The sequence below is a fragment of the Artemia franciscana genome, chromosome 11 (assembly GCF_032884065.1).
Source record: "Artemia franciscana chromosome 11, ASM3288406v1, whole genome shotgun sequence".
Lineage (NCBI taxonomy): Eukaryota > Metazoa > Arthropoda > Branchiopoda > Anostraca > Artemiidae > Artemia > Artemia franciscana.
Genome location: NC_088873.1, coordinates 47,807,503 through 47,821,779, shown reverse-complemented (window position 1 = coordinate 47,821,779; position 14,277 = coordinate 47,807,503). Strand labels below are relative to the sequence as shown.

The following is a 14,277-nucleotide window of genomic DNA, read 5'->3' as shown; positions in this document are numbered from 1 at the left end:
GAGCAAGAGATCAATTAACTAGAATTTTACCTTTATTTCTTAAGTATTATATTTTTATCTTACTTTGGTATATTTCATTTGGATTGAGCGTCAGAGAAATATTTGAAGGATATTAGGTACGGGGTATATCATACCCTCGCCATATCTAAAGTGGATTACCATTTCGTTGGGGAAAAAAAAGTTGCTATAAAATCTCGAGCAATGGGGATCATTTTTCCGCAGCCGTTCCTTTGGCTCCGCCTATTCACTCCCGAACGAAATTGCTGCTTCTCTTTGTAAATCAGTTGTTATTTCAGCTTCGCTAAAGAGTGTACTGATTGCGTTAGTAATGCGGTTGAAATCGTTACTACTCATTGGAAGTTTTGCTTGTGTTTGCTATGGAAGCTTTAATTTATATTTGCCTTCATCTGAGGTTAAAAAATTGTGGGGTGAGTCTTTTACGTTAATTGAGTTATTATGTAAGGGAAGGATGCCTAGTAACCAATCAGAATTATATAGGCTATTGAAAGGGGTGAGTAGGGCACAACTTCAAAGGGACGAGTAAAATACCCAGCTAATCACCTTTTCAACAGTTAAAATTGTAAAATATCTATTTTACCACCAATATATTGAATTGTTTCGCTATTGAATTTGGTAAACATATGACTGTCCATATTGTTGACTTACCAATAAAGTGAACATGCCACTCATACCTTTTTTTATGCTCTTTACGAATAAAATAAGCTAAAATTCTAGTTAATTGACTTCTTGCTATCTCGGAAAGGATTTACGTTAGGAAAATGAAACTTTCAGGGATGGGTCTACAGGCTAAAGTATATCCTGGGAAATTATTTTAAAGTACACGCCTCCACTCTTCTCCCTCTAGAGGGCCCTGAAATTTGCCAACATGACAGGTTAGGTACCTATTGAAATTTTGAATTTTCAGCTTTAGATTTTTGCCAAAAGCTATGGATTTTTTTCAATGCTCTGATAGTCGACATCAACAATAAAAAAGATCCTCATTCAATATCAATAGAAAAGACAAAGATTCTGAAAGAGTCAACACCAACAATTAAAAAGTATTCTGATTCTAATTAAACAAATTCCTTAGTAGAAGAGATCGGGTCTGGCTGTGTTTCAGTTTGCGTTTCAGGAATCGTTTCTAAAGAATTCAGATAAAAGGTCGAACTTTAACGTAAAGAGCGGGGTACTGAGGTGGGGAAGCCACCTAATTTACGGATTAATTTTGGTTCGTCTTAAGTTTAAATGTTCATCCTTACTTTCAACATATTTTTTTTTATGTGATTTCTAATTGTTTTCAAATTATCTCCCTCCGTTGAAAATCCCCCACGAAATATTCCTGCATAGAAAGTTCGGTCAATATTGTTATTACCTGAACAATTGTTTTGGGTCGTGAAACTATAGTTAATAGATGCATTTTGACTTTTTGAACATTAGCTATTATATATTTGCATATTGGGGGGGGGGTAAAGCATAGCATATATTAAATACAGCGATGGTTAGTTTACGTATTTAATATATTCTATGCTTTACCCCCACCCCATTAATGTGCAAATATATAGCTCAAATTTGTTCCGAAACTATTACAGATTCGCGATTTCAAATATCCAATAAACGAGAACGGAAATGATTGAAATTCTATATGTATAAATACAAGAATATTTGGCCCGGAATAACTCCATAACGGTGAGTTTGCGGTAGTTTTACAAGAGAGAAAAGACACAATGCATCTATTAACAATAGTTTCAAAACCCAAAACAATTGTTCAGGTAATACCAACATGGACCAAAAGTTCCTACAATGTAAAATCCCTCCCCTGAGAAAATTAACCCCGGACAATTCCATCCCTGTTGTGAATTTCCCCCAGAATATTTCTTGCGGACGATTTCGCCTAAAAAATACTTCTTAGCGTACTGCTTTCATTTGAAAAAGACGTTTTTTATTTAATTTCTGGCCGATTCTAGTCATAGTTGAACCCCCCCCCCCTTCTGTTTGTAAAATTGCTCACGGAAATCGCCCTCCTCTAATGGAAAGTTTTTCTTAGGAAAATTTCCCCATGGAGAATTTCTATTTGGTGATAATTTTTCCATAGAGAATTTCTCCCGAGGGAAATCCCCCCCCCCGTGCGTCAAAATCCTCCAGATAATTCCAACTACCCCGAGAAAACTTCCCCCGAACAATTGTCCGAGAGCATCTGTAAAACAGGACAATAGGGTCGCCAACGAAAAAAACAAGACAAATAAAACGAATTTCGTACATGAATTCTGGAAAACTCCCCCCTTGCAAAATTTCCCATTTAAAGCTACCCCGAAATCTTCCATCCCAGTGGGAAGTTCTCCCGGTAGAAAATTCATCCCCAGAAAAATCTCCCCTTCCCTGAATAACGTCTGTGTACTTCCCAACAACAAATACTATATGTAAACAATGGATAACTTTGAATAGGCTAGTATTCAAATGACTATGAACAAACTTGAGTACTTGTTAATTAAACTAACACCCTCAAGGATTACGCGTACGTTAGATCTCAGAAAACTGGTTTCATAGCCACAAAGACAAGTGACAGGCGACAGAGTGCATTGGACTTGTAGAATTTGGGCAATATATTTGCACATTAGGGGGCGGGGGTTAGGTTAGGCAGGGTTAAGATGTTGTCCAAACACTTCACCCCCCCCTCCTGTATACAAACAGATAGCCCAAATTATATTATTGTATAAACTAAAGGTCATATGATAACGCCAACCTAAATTTGAAATAATTTGTTTTCAAATGAAACTAAGGTTGACATTCAAATTGAAACGAATACAAATTTCTCCACTTTTTATGCTAAAGGCTGATTGTTTTTTCTTTTCTCATGTGTTAAGAAAGAATCTCCATCTGCGGCAAAGGGCTTATTTTTATGTTTGATATACTTAGAACAATACAATTTTCAGTTCAAATGCTCTTAAAAGACAATCAGCAAATAAATGTAAGCAATTACATGCCGATTAAAGTGGTTGTGCTCTGAAATAGTTGAGGCAACGCTATAGCGTTGCCTATAGTAAGGAACCATAAAGCTACAATGATTTTTGTTTTTTTTTGCCGTTGGCACTTCATATGGAAGAGGTAGGCGTATAAACTTCGAAGGGGGGTCACTTGACTGAAATGAGGTGTTCGTGCCCTTTTTAAGAATCAAAAGTGATCGGAGGGTAACCAGTCCTCCCTCCACGTTCTTTTTCCCCCAAACGGATCCGACCAAATTTTGGGATAATCATTTTGCTCAAAATAGTCAAAAAGTTTAGTAGCTATGCCTCCAGAGATGCAACATCCCACACAGTCCCCCGGGCAACTATTGAAAGTTATGCAAATTACCCTTTCTTAAATGCAGGATTTATCGTTAGGAAAGGGGGAAATGTTTGATTATAGGTGTGTTTGATAAGGCTAAAGAATTAAGGGAAAATTTTGGGGAATGTTCAACTAACTCGAAACATACTATGTGCATATAGTTTATCAAAAAGGCGCATCTGCGATAGCTCGAGAACGACTGATGGTATCAGGTTTAAACTTTCAGGCCATGTTAAGGGGTATGTTAAAAGCTTGAGAAAAACCAGCCCTCCTCCCATGATTTTTTTTTTAGCTGCAATCCCCGTAATGACGTCTGAAAAATTTCCAAAATTCTCCAGAAAGGCTCAGGGTATTAAGGTAAAACTTTTAGAAAATGTCGGGGGGCGTCATTTTTACGCCAAAGACCTGAAAAACTGGGGAGATATTCATTATATTAACCGATAACAAGATTTTGAGAATCAAACGAAGGGAGATTATTAAACAAACTTTCTGATTTTTTTTTTCAAAGAAAAGTATATAGCTTACGACCAGTATGAATAAGCTGCTATAATAATTCAAACTCTAAACGGTTGGAAATGACAATTACAAAATAAATGGAACCCAAAAGGAACAGAAATCAAAATTAACGATCATAGCAAACATAGTGATAACAAGCAAAGACAGGTAGATAAATAAATCTTAAAACGAGTAAAAATTAAATCGAATATTCAAGTCAAACTTAAAATAAACCAAAATTTCTTCCAACAGAAGTTTGGATGGTTCTCTTTTCCCCCTTCCCTAACCGCAAAAGTCTAGAACTTGTTGGGTCATTTGCGTTTTATTGAAAACAAAATGGATTACAAATATTTTCTTTTATATTTTTAATTTTGAAAAATAAAAATAGAAATTTCAGCGAAATCAATCTGGAACTGCCGAGTTTCCAGGAATTAATATCATTATTAAGCCTATTAAATATAAAGTTTATTTTCATTAGTTCTTTCTAGTCGTCTTGGTTATTATTGTGAGACTTTTTATATCCGTTGTAAGTTTTAATACTAAGCTTTAGTTTCATCTGAAGTAGGCTACATTTTATTTGGATTTAATGAAGGAAAATGTTTGCTCTTTTTGTACATTTCTCACTCCTCGAAATTCTGTCTTTTAAGGTGTCTTCCTTCAAAGAACAGTGTCATTACAACTACTACTACTAACAACTCACAGCAGCCAGGGTTGCCAACACGGCCAGTTCCTAACGTGCTAAATTTCTCAAATGTGTGTTCATCACAGCGATTTTCGGTGGTACAGTAAAAAAATTCGTCATGGCTTGCGTCGCGGTGCGCCCATGGTTCGTCCAAGTGTACTTGGATTAGTTTTAACTCACCTTTTTAATCTTTTTATGTCTGATTACGTCAAACTTAGCGCCAATTCTTCTAGACAAACACGGCAAAAAGGCGGTCCTGGTTATATTAAATTTTGCGCCGGTCTTTCGAAACAAATGCAGCAAAAAGGTCTTCAGCACTTTTTGTTAATTCATCTGCCTTTTTTTTCAAAATCCCCATTATTTCATTGAAGACAAAAAAAACACTAGCACAAAAATGCCACAATTTGGTCATTCGTGTAGCATGTGCTACGCTGCTACACATAATGAAATAGGGATAAAATATCATTTTCGTGCTACAGATGGCAGCCCTAACAGCATCGCCAAGTTGCCTGAGGCTAATACAGCTTTGCACGCTCATCCCCTATCCCAGTTAAAAAACAAAATCATTAGGTGTATTGATAAATTAAACTATTAATATTACCCATAAGAAGAATATATAATAGAAGGTATTTATGAATAAAATATGGATGGGTTGGTGGCTAGGAATTAGTTTAGGACTTAAACACTTTCTGTATTAACTGTGCTAAGCCCCAGCGAAGCTCGGACTCCTGGTACTTATTATTTTAGGATTTGTTATTATTGGGTTTATATTAGTTATGGTTTTTATATAATTTTGTGGTTTGTTATTATTTATTTTATGAGTCATGAGAGTAACATTTAATATTGGAGTTCAGTGCTAACATAATAGTCTAGGAAAATTGTTGAAAAAATGGGCCAACCTCAAACAAATTGCTATACAAATGATTTTTTTACTATCCAACCCAAAAACATGTGCTGATTCCGAATCTGAAAGTTTACTGCTCTAGCTCTTTTACAAATATGAGTTTTTTGAGGTTGATTAAAAAAATATTGCTAACAGCAAATGTGATTAGATATGTTTTTTCTACGCCCTTTTTTTTGCTGAGGAAGATGAAACTAAATGTTCAAAGTCAAAAGAATTATTTACGGCTTAAAGCTTTGAGAGAGATTGAGGTTGAGGAAGAGGTTCCGCCTGCAGGTGTATGTTAAACTTGGCCTATGACAAAATATTTGCAGCCTCGCACCTTGGTAACAACCATGAGTCCAGTATGCAGTCCGTAAAGTCCAGTATGCCTGGAACCTAGGTTTTGTGAATATGAGTTAGAATGAGCAGGAGGAGGGAAAGTTGAAACGCATATATGGCAACATCAAAAAGCATTCTGTCAAAGAGCTTCCCTTAGCTGAGACAAAACACTAGTTCCAAAAAGAGATCAATATACTCAGATATAATGCAACACAGAGATCAACCTGACAGATAAAAATCACCCTTACACAGAGATTCATTGGATAGTGGCAAAGCTATTCAAAAATTTAGTCTTCTTCTTCGCTACCTTCAAGGTTTACGGTACCAACCGTTTCGCAGTTAGAACAGCTTGTTCCTTTGCAATTGCCATAAGCCCAGATACATTTTAAGCCATGTTTTTTACAAGAACGTCACAGCGTCGAACACTCGCTCTCGCAATTACATTGAAACACTGAGAGAAGGGAAGGCGGTGCCGGTGATCTATCTGAATGCACAGGTCGCAATTCTCCTTTCCGCACAATCCAGCCATACTCCAAAGGATCCAACATTTTCCACGTTTGTAGTTGCTAGTATGCTCGAAGCGAAGGATACTTGCAAACATCGCTTGCTGGTAAAAGCGTTTTTGGCTCTGCATACTTCCCAGAACTGCCAACTTTTTTGAGTAATTTTTTTTTAGTAATAGGCAAGACTGCAGATTTTCTGCAGCTTCGAATAAAATAAGCATGGCCTTCTCTCTAGCTTTCCTAATGCCGTCTTTTGTAGAAGCTGAATCTAGGAATAGTCCAGCGATATCCTGGAAATTTTCAAAATTACCAATGACGTGAGCTCTGATAGCCTGAGAATACGCTTTTCCGGAGAGAAGAGAATCTGCTGAACGGCATTCGGTGTATATATCAGCTCCAAGATTTCCCGCAAACCAGAAGCTTGTATAAGATGTCCAGTGGCAGCTAAGAAGCTTATTCTAGTGTGAATCTGTCCCAAGAGTAAAACAATGCGTTTCAAAGGACTTCTTTTTGGTTCAGCCTCTATGATATTCAATGCTTTCTAGTAAAGTGGTTGATCAAATGTCAGAACCGTTCCAGTGCCGTATTTCTCACACTGGGCATTCGCGAAACAAAGAGTAGCATAAATACAAGTAGGATAATTCGGCCTAAGATCAATCATCGGCAGAAAGATCACCGAAACCTTTCCAGGGTAAAACGATGGTTCACTGAAGGAAAAATTAGTCTGTAGTTTTCCATGCCAACTTGGAATGGGGACGCGAAATAGTCTTGACATCTTCCTCAAAAGATTCAAATTGCACGAAGTCTCAATAGTTCCTGAAATAGGATGGAAGGCTTGCCACTTGAAATTCTGTAGTAAAGAATTGGTATCTCTCCGTCTTCAGTATCTCTTTCGTGCTGACTGTTTTTTCGTCGTTTGAAGGCTTGTGACGACTGAAGACGTGGCGTAGCTGCAACTAACAGTCCCATAGCTAGTTATGTCCATAGGAATGACATGGAGCTCAGTGAAATCCTTCCCTTCCTCCCATCCTGACCAATTCAATGACAAGATCGTAACCAGTATTGACTGTAAGATTCAGTTTTACGGAATGAACTGTGGACTTCGGACCTGACTAAGGGTGCCTTCGGAAACTTTTTTGGTACTTACCTATTATATGGTACACACTCGAGAATCTGGTTCGCGAAGATGAGACAATAACTGGTTTTCATGGTCTTTATACAAGACAATTAGCTTTGGCTCGGTGGAAAACTAGACAATAGCTATATTTTAATTAAATATTTAGTTGGTATCTTTGGTTTGGTTAGGTATTTAATATAATGCGTTCTGTAGGTTCCCTACCATAATTCTTTGCTGTAGTTTTCATAATTTGTCACCAAAGTATTGTATTTTGATCATATTTTTTTTATTTCATTAGCATTCATCAAAATTCACTTCTCGAGTGCATACCGTATAATACGGAAGTACCGCTTTTTTTTCAAGACAGCCAGTCCTTTAAATATTTTTAAGGTGAACATATTAATAACTCTTTTTAATAACTCAGTTTCTACTGCTCAATGGTCTGTCGATTGCACGTGTATTTATGGTGGAATCGATGTCTCTTTATTTACCTACGCTGATGATATTTTGAATCTAAGTAGCACCTTTTTGGGAACTAAGAGAACTTTTTCTAAAGTCCAGCATCAATATCGGCAAATCGGTTTGAATTTTAATGTTGATAAAACTGTAGCAATTGTTTTCAATCTTAAGGGTAACTCTGACATGCAACTTGAACTTTGTGAAACATCTATTCCGCTTTCTGATAGCCTGATTTATCTTGGTATGCCCATTGGAAGAAGTATCAAAGAAACAATTTAGCTTGTATTTCAAAACCTCGCTAAAAAAATTCGAATTGCATATGCTTTGCTTGCATCTAATATCACAGATCTTAGTCGATTTCATCTTTCCAAACTTTACAACAGTCTAAGTGTGCCCCATCTTCTTGCTATGTTCCTCATTGGAAATTTTTTCTGCTTCAAATAAGAAAAAATATTAACCAAATGTATTTTAAATTCGCCAAGTATCTGCTGCATCTGCCTCCTTGGACCAGTAATTCTTCTCTGGTACAAAAATTTAAGTTGATTCAGTCTGCAAACTGATTTTTGATAAAAATTGATAAAAGAGTGGGAGATTTCAAATCCTCTGCTAGAAAACTCAACCACCAGTGGTCTTCCCTCTTCATATAGTATGTAGTTATGTTTGTGTTTGTTGATTGTAATCTCGCTTTTCGTTGATTGTTTGTTTTCTCTTTTTATTTTTTTTTTGTCTTACTCTGTAACTATGGCTACAACCCTCTTTTGTTTTGTTGACGGGTCAGAAAGGAATTGAATTCAATTAAATATTGGTGTAGAGTCGAGTGAGCGATCAAAAGGATAGTGTCCCTCTTCTTAGACAACTCATTAGCTTGCTAAAAAAGTCATGCGAAGCGAGTGTAGTTAATTTGACTGAAAACAAATAGGTCCCTTTTCCCAAAGGACGCAGATTGGTAGGGCCATGTCTGTCAATAGGCTTTAGTATTCAAACGCTTAGCCTACTAAAATGTATGAGCAATCCCCAGGAGAGTCTTTAAATGATGCAACCCCATTGTCAAAAATCTCTAATTGTAACCTGCATGAATTGCTCTTTCTATAATTCCTAGAAAAGTTGGTTGGATGCAATGACAATGGAAAGAATCATCACATTTTAAGCAATTCACACACAGGAGAACCCAGGAGGCAATAAATACCCAAACACACGAACGAAGCTCCTTTAAAGGGCATCGTAAATCTGGCAGAGAAACAGGGGGTAGACAGCCTGTCAAATGGGTAGATAACAAAGGGTGAGCTATTAATCACACCCAAATGGTTGTCTTGTCAAACGGGCACCATTTCTTTTCACGGGTCTAAATATCTGCAGTTTCTCTACTTTTGGAATTTGAACTTGCTATTCGTTGAGATTTGAACTTTCAGGTGCGTGTTATGCCGTAGAAATACTACTCTATGTTTGGACTCAATAAGAAGGTCTACCTAAAATTGGCTATTAAAGTGACATTATTTTGGGCTTACTATTACTGTTACTATTATTTTTTATTTATCGTTTATCATTAGTGTTATTATTATTATTGCTAAGGCACAAATCATAGAATTGTGACCATAGGCATCATGTTTATTTTTTTGGGGGGAGGATGGACTTCGAAGAAAGTGACATAAGTGGGCTAACTATTTGGAAATACATGCAACCCAACGATTTATTAATCTTCAGGCTTCAATATTAGCAAAACTATTAGGAAATTATATTTCTATAAAAAATTAGTTTTTCATTTACTCCATTTTACTTGTCATGGTTTGAGGTAAAATCTCTAAGAATATTCCTAGTAGGAAAAAGTTACGGGAAATTAGCATTATTTGTTCTTTGTGCGCATAGACTTGTATTGAAATTTACAAGGGAGGTGGTCTAAGTTTTCGCAAAAAATCAGCTATTTTTTTTAGCATGAATGACTGGGAGCCTTACCTGCATAAATACTTTATTAGCGCTTCTCTCTGTAGAAATGTTTATGGTGTGTAGAAAAGGTGAAAATTTCTGACCGATGTGCGTTTTTAATAAGAGGTGCACGTTCCATCATTCTTAGAATTTATTATGTAAGTTTTGTTTTGAAAATAACTTAAATTTCAGTGGGATAAGGAGGCTAATAGGTATCTGCACGAGAATTTAGTGAATGGGATTAGATTAGAATATTTCTTAAAATAGTGGTAGCCTAGAATATATGAACAGTTCTGTAAATTATGGAGAAAAGCTTTGAAATTTTGAGATTGTTTAGGTCCGAAGACCCTATTTATGCTCGAGTCTCGGGGTTGGATTACTCATTTTATTTTGCTTTCGAGGGAAAATTTCTTAATTTTGTTAAGTTTTGACTAAAGAGAAAAATAGAGATTATTTTCCTTAAAGGACATCCACAGAAATTTTTTAAAGGGTGGCACTATAATAGAAAAAAATGTTATTTTATAATTATAATAAGACGTTCTGACAAGGTTGAGAAGATTTTTTTTTGGAGGGGAGGAAGCTCGAAAGTCCCCGTCCTGTGTACTTGCATGTATCCTTATAATTCTGTGGAAAACAGTTTATTTTCATTGATTTTTGTCTTTGTCGTATTTTGGTAACCACAGTCATATTTTGTCTTGGTTCTGGAGATTATAAACACCCACCCTCCCCCTTGCAAAATCGTACTGGTTTAGAAACCTCCTGTATTACAGACTTCAAAATCAGTAAAAGAACAACCATTTAGGTTTCAATCCATATTTAAATTCAATTTATTTTTTATTCGTTCCGTATGGGCCACTTTAAGCATGTAAAAAGATCGAACATTTTGTCAAAATATCTGTTAAAATTGAACTCTGTGTTTCTTCGCAAGGTTCATTTTATTTATATTAAGCATTATTCTGCCTGCCAGAGAAACCGTAGTTTAGACCTTTACTCGAAACAGGAGGAAACCCTCCATTCCCCGACACCAATATCCATTTTTTTTCTTTGGGCAACGGGATTCCCAACTGCCGAACCGAAATTCGACTCATGCTGTTGCCTAGAATAATATCAGATTTTATAACAACCTGAATAGGGTTTGCTCTTAAAATAAAATAAAGAACTTATTCTTTGGAAATTTCCTTCATAATATTTTCTTTATATAGGCTGCTTTAAAAATATATAATTATGTAATGATACATAATTATTTTAATATCTTTCGTTTTTATATTTTACATATTTTCTTTATATATTTCTTTATAATTTTTAGTTATTCCCATAGTGAAATAATATTTGTAGACATGCATATATAATGAGTCGGAGGTAATATCCTTGTGACTGCCTGTGCAGAGTTATGACTCTGGTAGAAGAGCATCGCCAAGTGCTGAAAAACATGTTGTGACCAAGATGGGCCCAGGATTGCACAAGACCTCCATTCATACTGGAGGTCCCAGGGACTTCTTGCTGTCCAGTTCTAAGCCGGCTTAAGCGATCCTGTGTAGACTTGAGAAGATATGTTGATCCCCTTCCTGAACTGATATCCGGAATCATGAGGAAAATATAATTTCAATGATTCAAAGAACATGAAAACTGGAACATGGAATGCTAGAACGTTAAAAATGACTCGACATTTTGACTGATGAATTCAAACGATTCGAACTGGACTTAATAGGAGTTTCAGAAACTCATATCCCAGGGGTAGATGTCAAGAAATTAGGTGATATAGAATTCGTTTACTCAGACAGGAAGGATGAGGTACATAGACAGGGAGTAGAGCTCATGACGAATAAGGAAGCTGCTAAGTCTTGTTTAGACTGGGAGGTTATTAATAATAGAACAAAATTTGATCATTTTATGACTAAAAAGTTCAGGGTATCAGTTTTAATAGTATATGCCCCTGTTGAAGGTCTTATCCTTGTATGGTATACCAGACAAATACATTCAAGTGATTAGGGGTGTGTTCGAGAATAACACTGCTGCGGTTAAGGTAGGAAATGAGGTTAGCAGCTGGTTTTGTATTAAATGAGGAGTTTTGTTCTATGCCCCTTTATATGGATTATTTTGATGGTCATTTTCTTAAGGAGCACAGGAAAGGCAATGGAAGACCACTGAATCAAATGGGGAGGAAAAATTCTCCTGGACATAGATTATACTGATGTTTTAAATATGCTAAATGGAAGTGTGAGCAAAATAAATGAACTTCTAGAGGTTTTGTGAGTTCAGGGTGCTAGAATAGGTTTGAAAATTAATGTTAAGAAGACTAAGTCACTGAGGCTGGGAATAAGCGAAGACGAAAAGGTGACGTTGGATAGCGAAATGATTGATCAGATGGGCAGCTTGACTTACCTTGGTAGTGAATATGTTAAAAAGTAGAATAGCCAAGGCTCAAGGTGTTTTTTCACAGTTGAAAAAAGTTCCGAAGAATAGGAAGATAAGTCTGCAAACCAAGATTAGAATATTAGAAGCTACAGTGATGACAGTGGTCAAATATGGCTCTGAAGCATGGGCGCTCCGAAAAGCGGATGAAGATTTACTATATATTTTTTCAGAGAAATTGCCTACGCATGATTCTGGGTACCCGGCTGACTGACTGTATTTCAAACAGTAGAATGTACGAAAAATGGGGTTCAATCCCGCTTTCTAGGGCCATAATGAAAGAAAGGTTGAGATGGCTAGGCCGCGTTCTGCGGAAGAAGGATAACAGATTGCCGAAGATTGTCCATTTCGGCCAATCATCTAGGGCTAAACGGAAAGCAGGTCGTCCTCTTCTGGAGTGGGAGGACTTCATAAAGAAAGATTTAAAGGAAATGGGAACTTCCTGGGAGGTTGCAAAGTGGGAGGCTTCGAATAGATTGGGATGGACGAGAAGTATGCGTAGGTGTGTTGGCCTCAGGCGGCTTGGTGCAGCTGTGGGTTGTTAGTAGTAGTAGTAGTAGTAGTCATGTTTTAATATAATCTTTTCTTATCATTTAGCATCTTTTTTTGAAATTTCAGTAAAAAATAAAAACGAGAACAGGACAAATAAAATTCGTTTAGTGTTAGTTGTTTTCGTTTGAGTCGATTCGTTTGAAACTGAAATGATAAACCTCAACGTCTCGCTCTTTACGCTAGGGCTCTTTTTCTTAACTATATTTTTAAAACAGTAAGAAACTTTAGCGTAAAGAGTGGGGCGTTTAGGAGGAAAAGCCCCTTTCATATACGGAGTAATTTCTGTTCGTTTTAAGTTTTAATGTTGCTCCTTACTTTCAATTAAAAAACTTGTTTTTTTTAATTTAATTTCTGGACGTTTTTAATTAACGCATGTTTTGATCTTGGCTCTCCGCAAATAAATAATTAAACGAAATTTGCATATTAATTAATTGCAATTAATCGGAAGATTTTGAGAAAAAAGGAGTGAGGGAGGAGGTCTAGTTGCCCTCTAAGTTTTTGATTACTTAAAAAAGAAACTAGAACTTTTAATTTTTTACAAACATTTTCATTGGTAAAAAATATACGTAACTTTCAAATCAACTTACGTAACGAACTTCTATATTCGTATGTTTTTATTGCGTATATGAGGGGGTTCAACCCTCATCGATACCTCGGTCTTTACACTAAAGCTTAGATTCTGTCCCAGTTCCTTAAGAATGACCTCTGAATCACAAAGGCCGTAGAATAAATAGTTGAAATTACTAAAAATACTTTAGCGTAAAGAGCGAGGCATAACGAGGAGGTAAACCTCTCATATGCGTAATAATTTTTGTTCGTTTTAAGTTTAAATAATGCTCCTTACTTTCAGTAGGAAAAACTTTTCATATTTATTTTTTAATTGTTTTTTTAAATAATGCTAGAAAATCCTGCGCCCCCTTCATTGAAATTCTCTTCCCCCATGAGAAATTTTTCCATGGAAATATCCTCCCACGTACCCCCCCCCCCAAATCTCCCCCCTAAATCAAAAAAATGCCCCTGAAAACGTCTGTACACTCCCCAGTAACCATTACTCTATTTAAACACAGATCAAAGTTTGTAACTTGCAGCCCCTCCCACAGGGACTGCAGGGGAGTATCTCAGAATTTTGATCCGGTGACTTTTGGTAAAAAATGAGCATGGGAGGGGGCATAGGTGCCCTCCAATTTTTTGGTCACTTAAAAAGGGCACTAGAACTTTTAATTTCCATTATAATGAGCCCTATTTTGACAATCTAGGACCACTCAGTCGATACGATCACCCCTGGGAAAAAAAACAAACAAAAAAACAAATAAATACGCATCCGTGATCTGTCTTCTGGCAAAAAAATGCGAAAGTCCACATTTTTGTAGATAGGAGTTTGAAACCACTACAATAAGGTTCTCTGATGCACTGAATCTGATGGTGTGATTTTCGTTAATATTGTATGACGTCTAGGGGGTGTTTCCCCCTATTTTCTAAAATGAGGCAAATTTTCTCAGGCTCGTAACTTTTGATGGGCATAACTGATCTTGACCAAACTTATATATTCAAAATCAGCATCAAAATGCGATTCTTTTGATGTAACTATTGGTAT

At 36.4% G+C, this 14,277-nt stretch overlaps 1 protein-coding gene across 1 annotated transcript in view; it reads left to right on the top strand.

The window, feature by feature from the left end:
• The first annotated feature begins 288 nt into the window (after positions 1–288).
• LOC136033311 (tyrosine-protein kinase Dnt-like) overlaps positions 289–14,277 on the top strand; it is a 174,773-nt gene continuing 160,784 nt past the window's right edge. Inside the window, exon 1 of the mRNA XM_065714085.1 lies at positions 289–428. Within this exon, the coding sequence (XP_065570157.1) occupies positions 329–428 (100 nt within the window). The 5' untranslated portion in view covers positions 289–328. The remainder of the gene's footprint in view (positions 429–14,277) is intronic.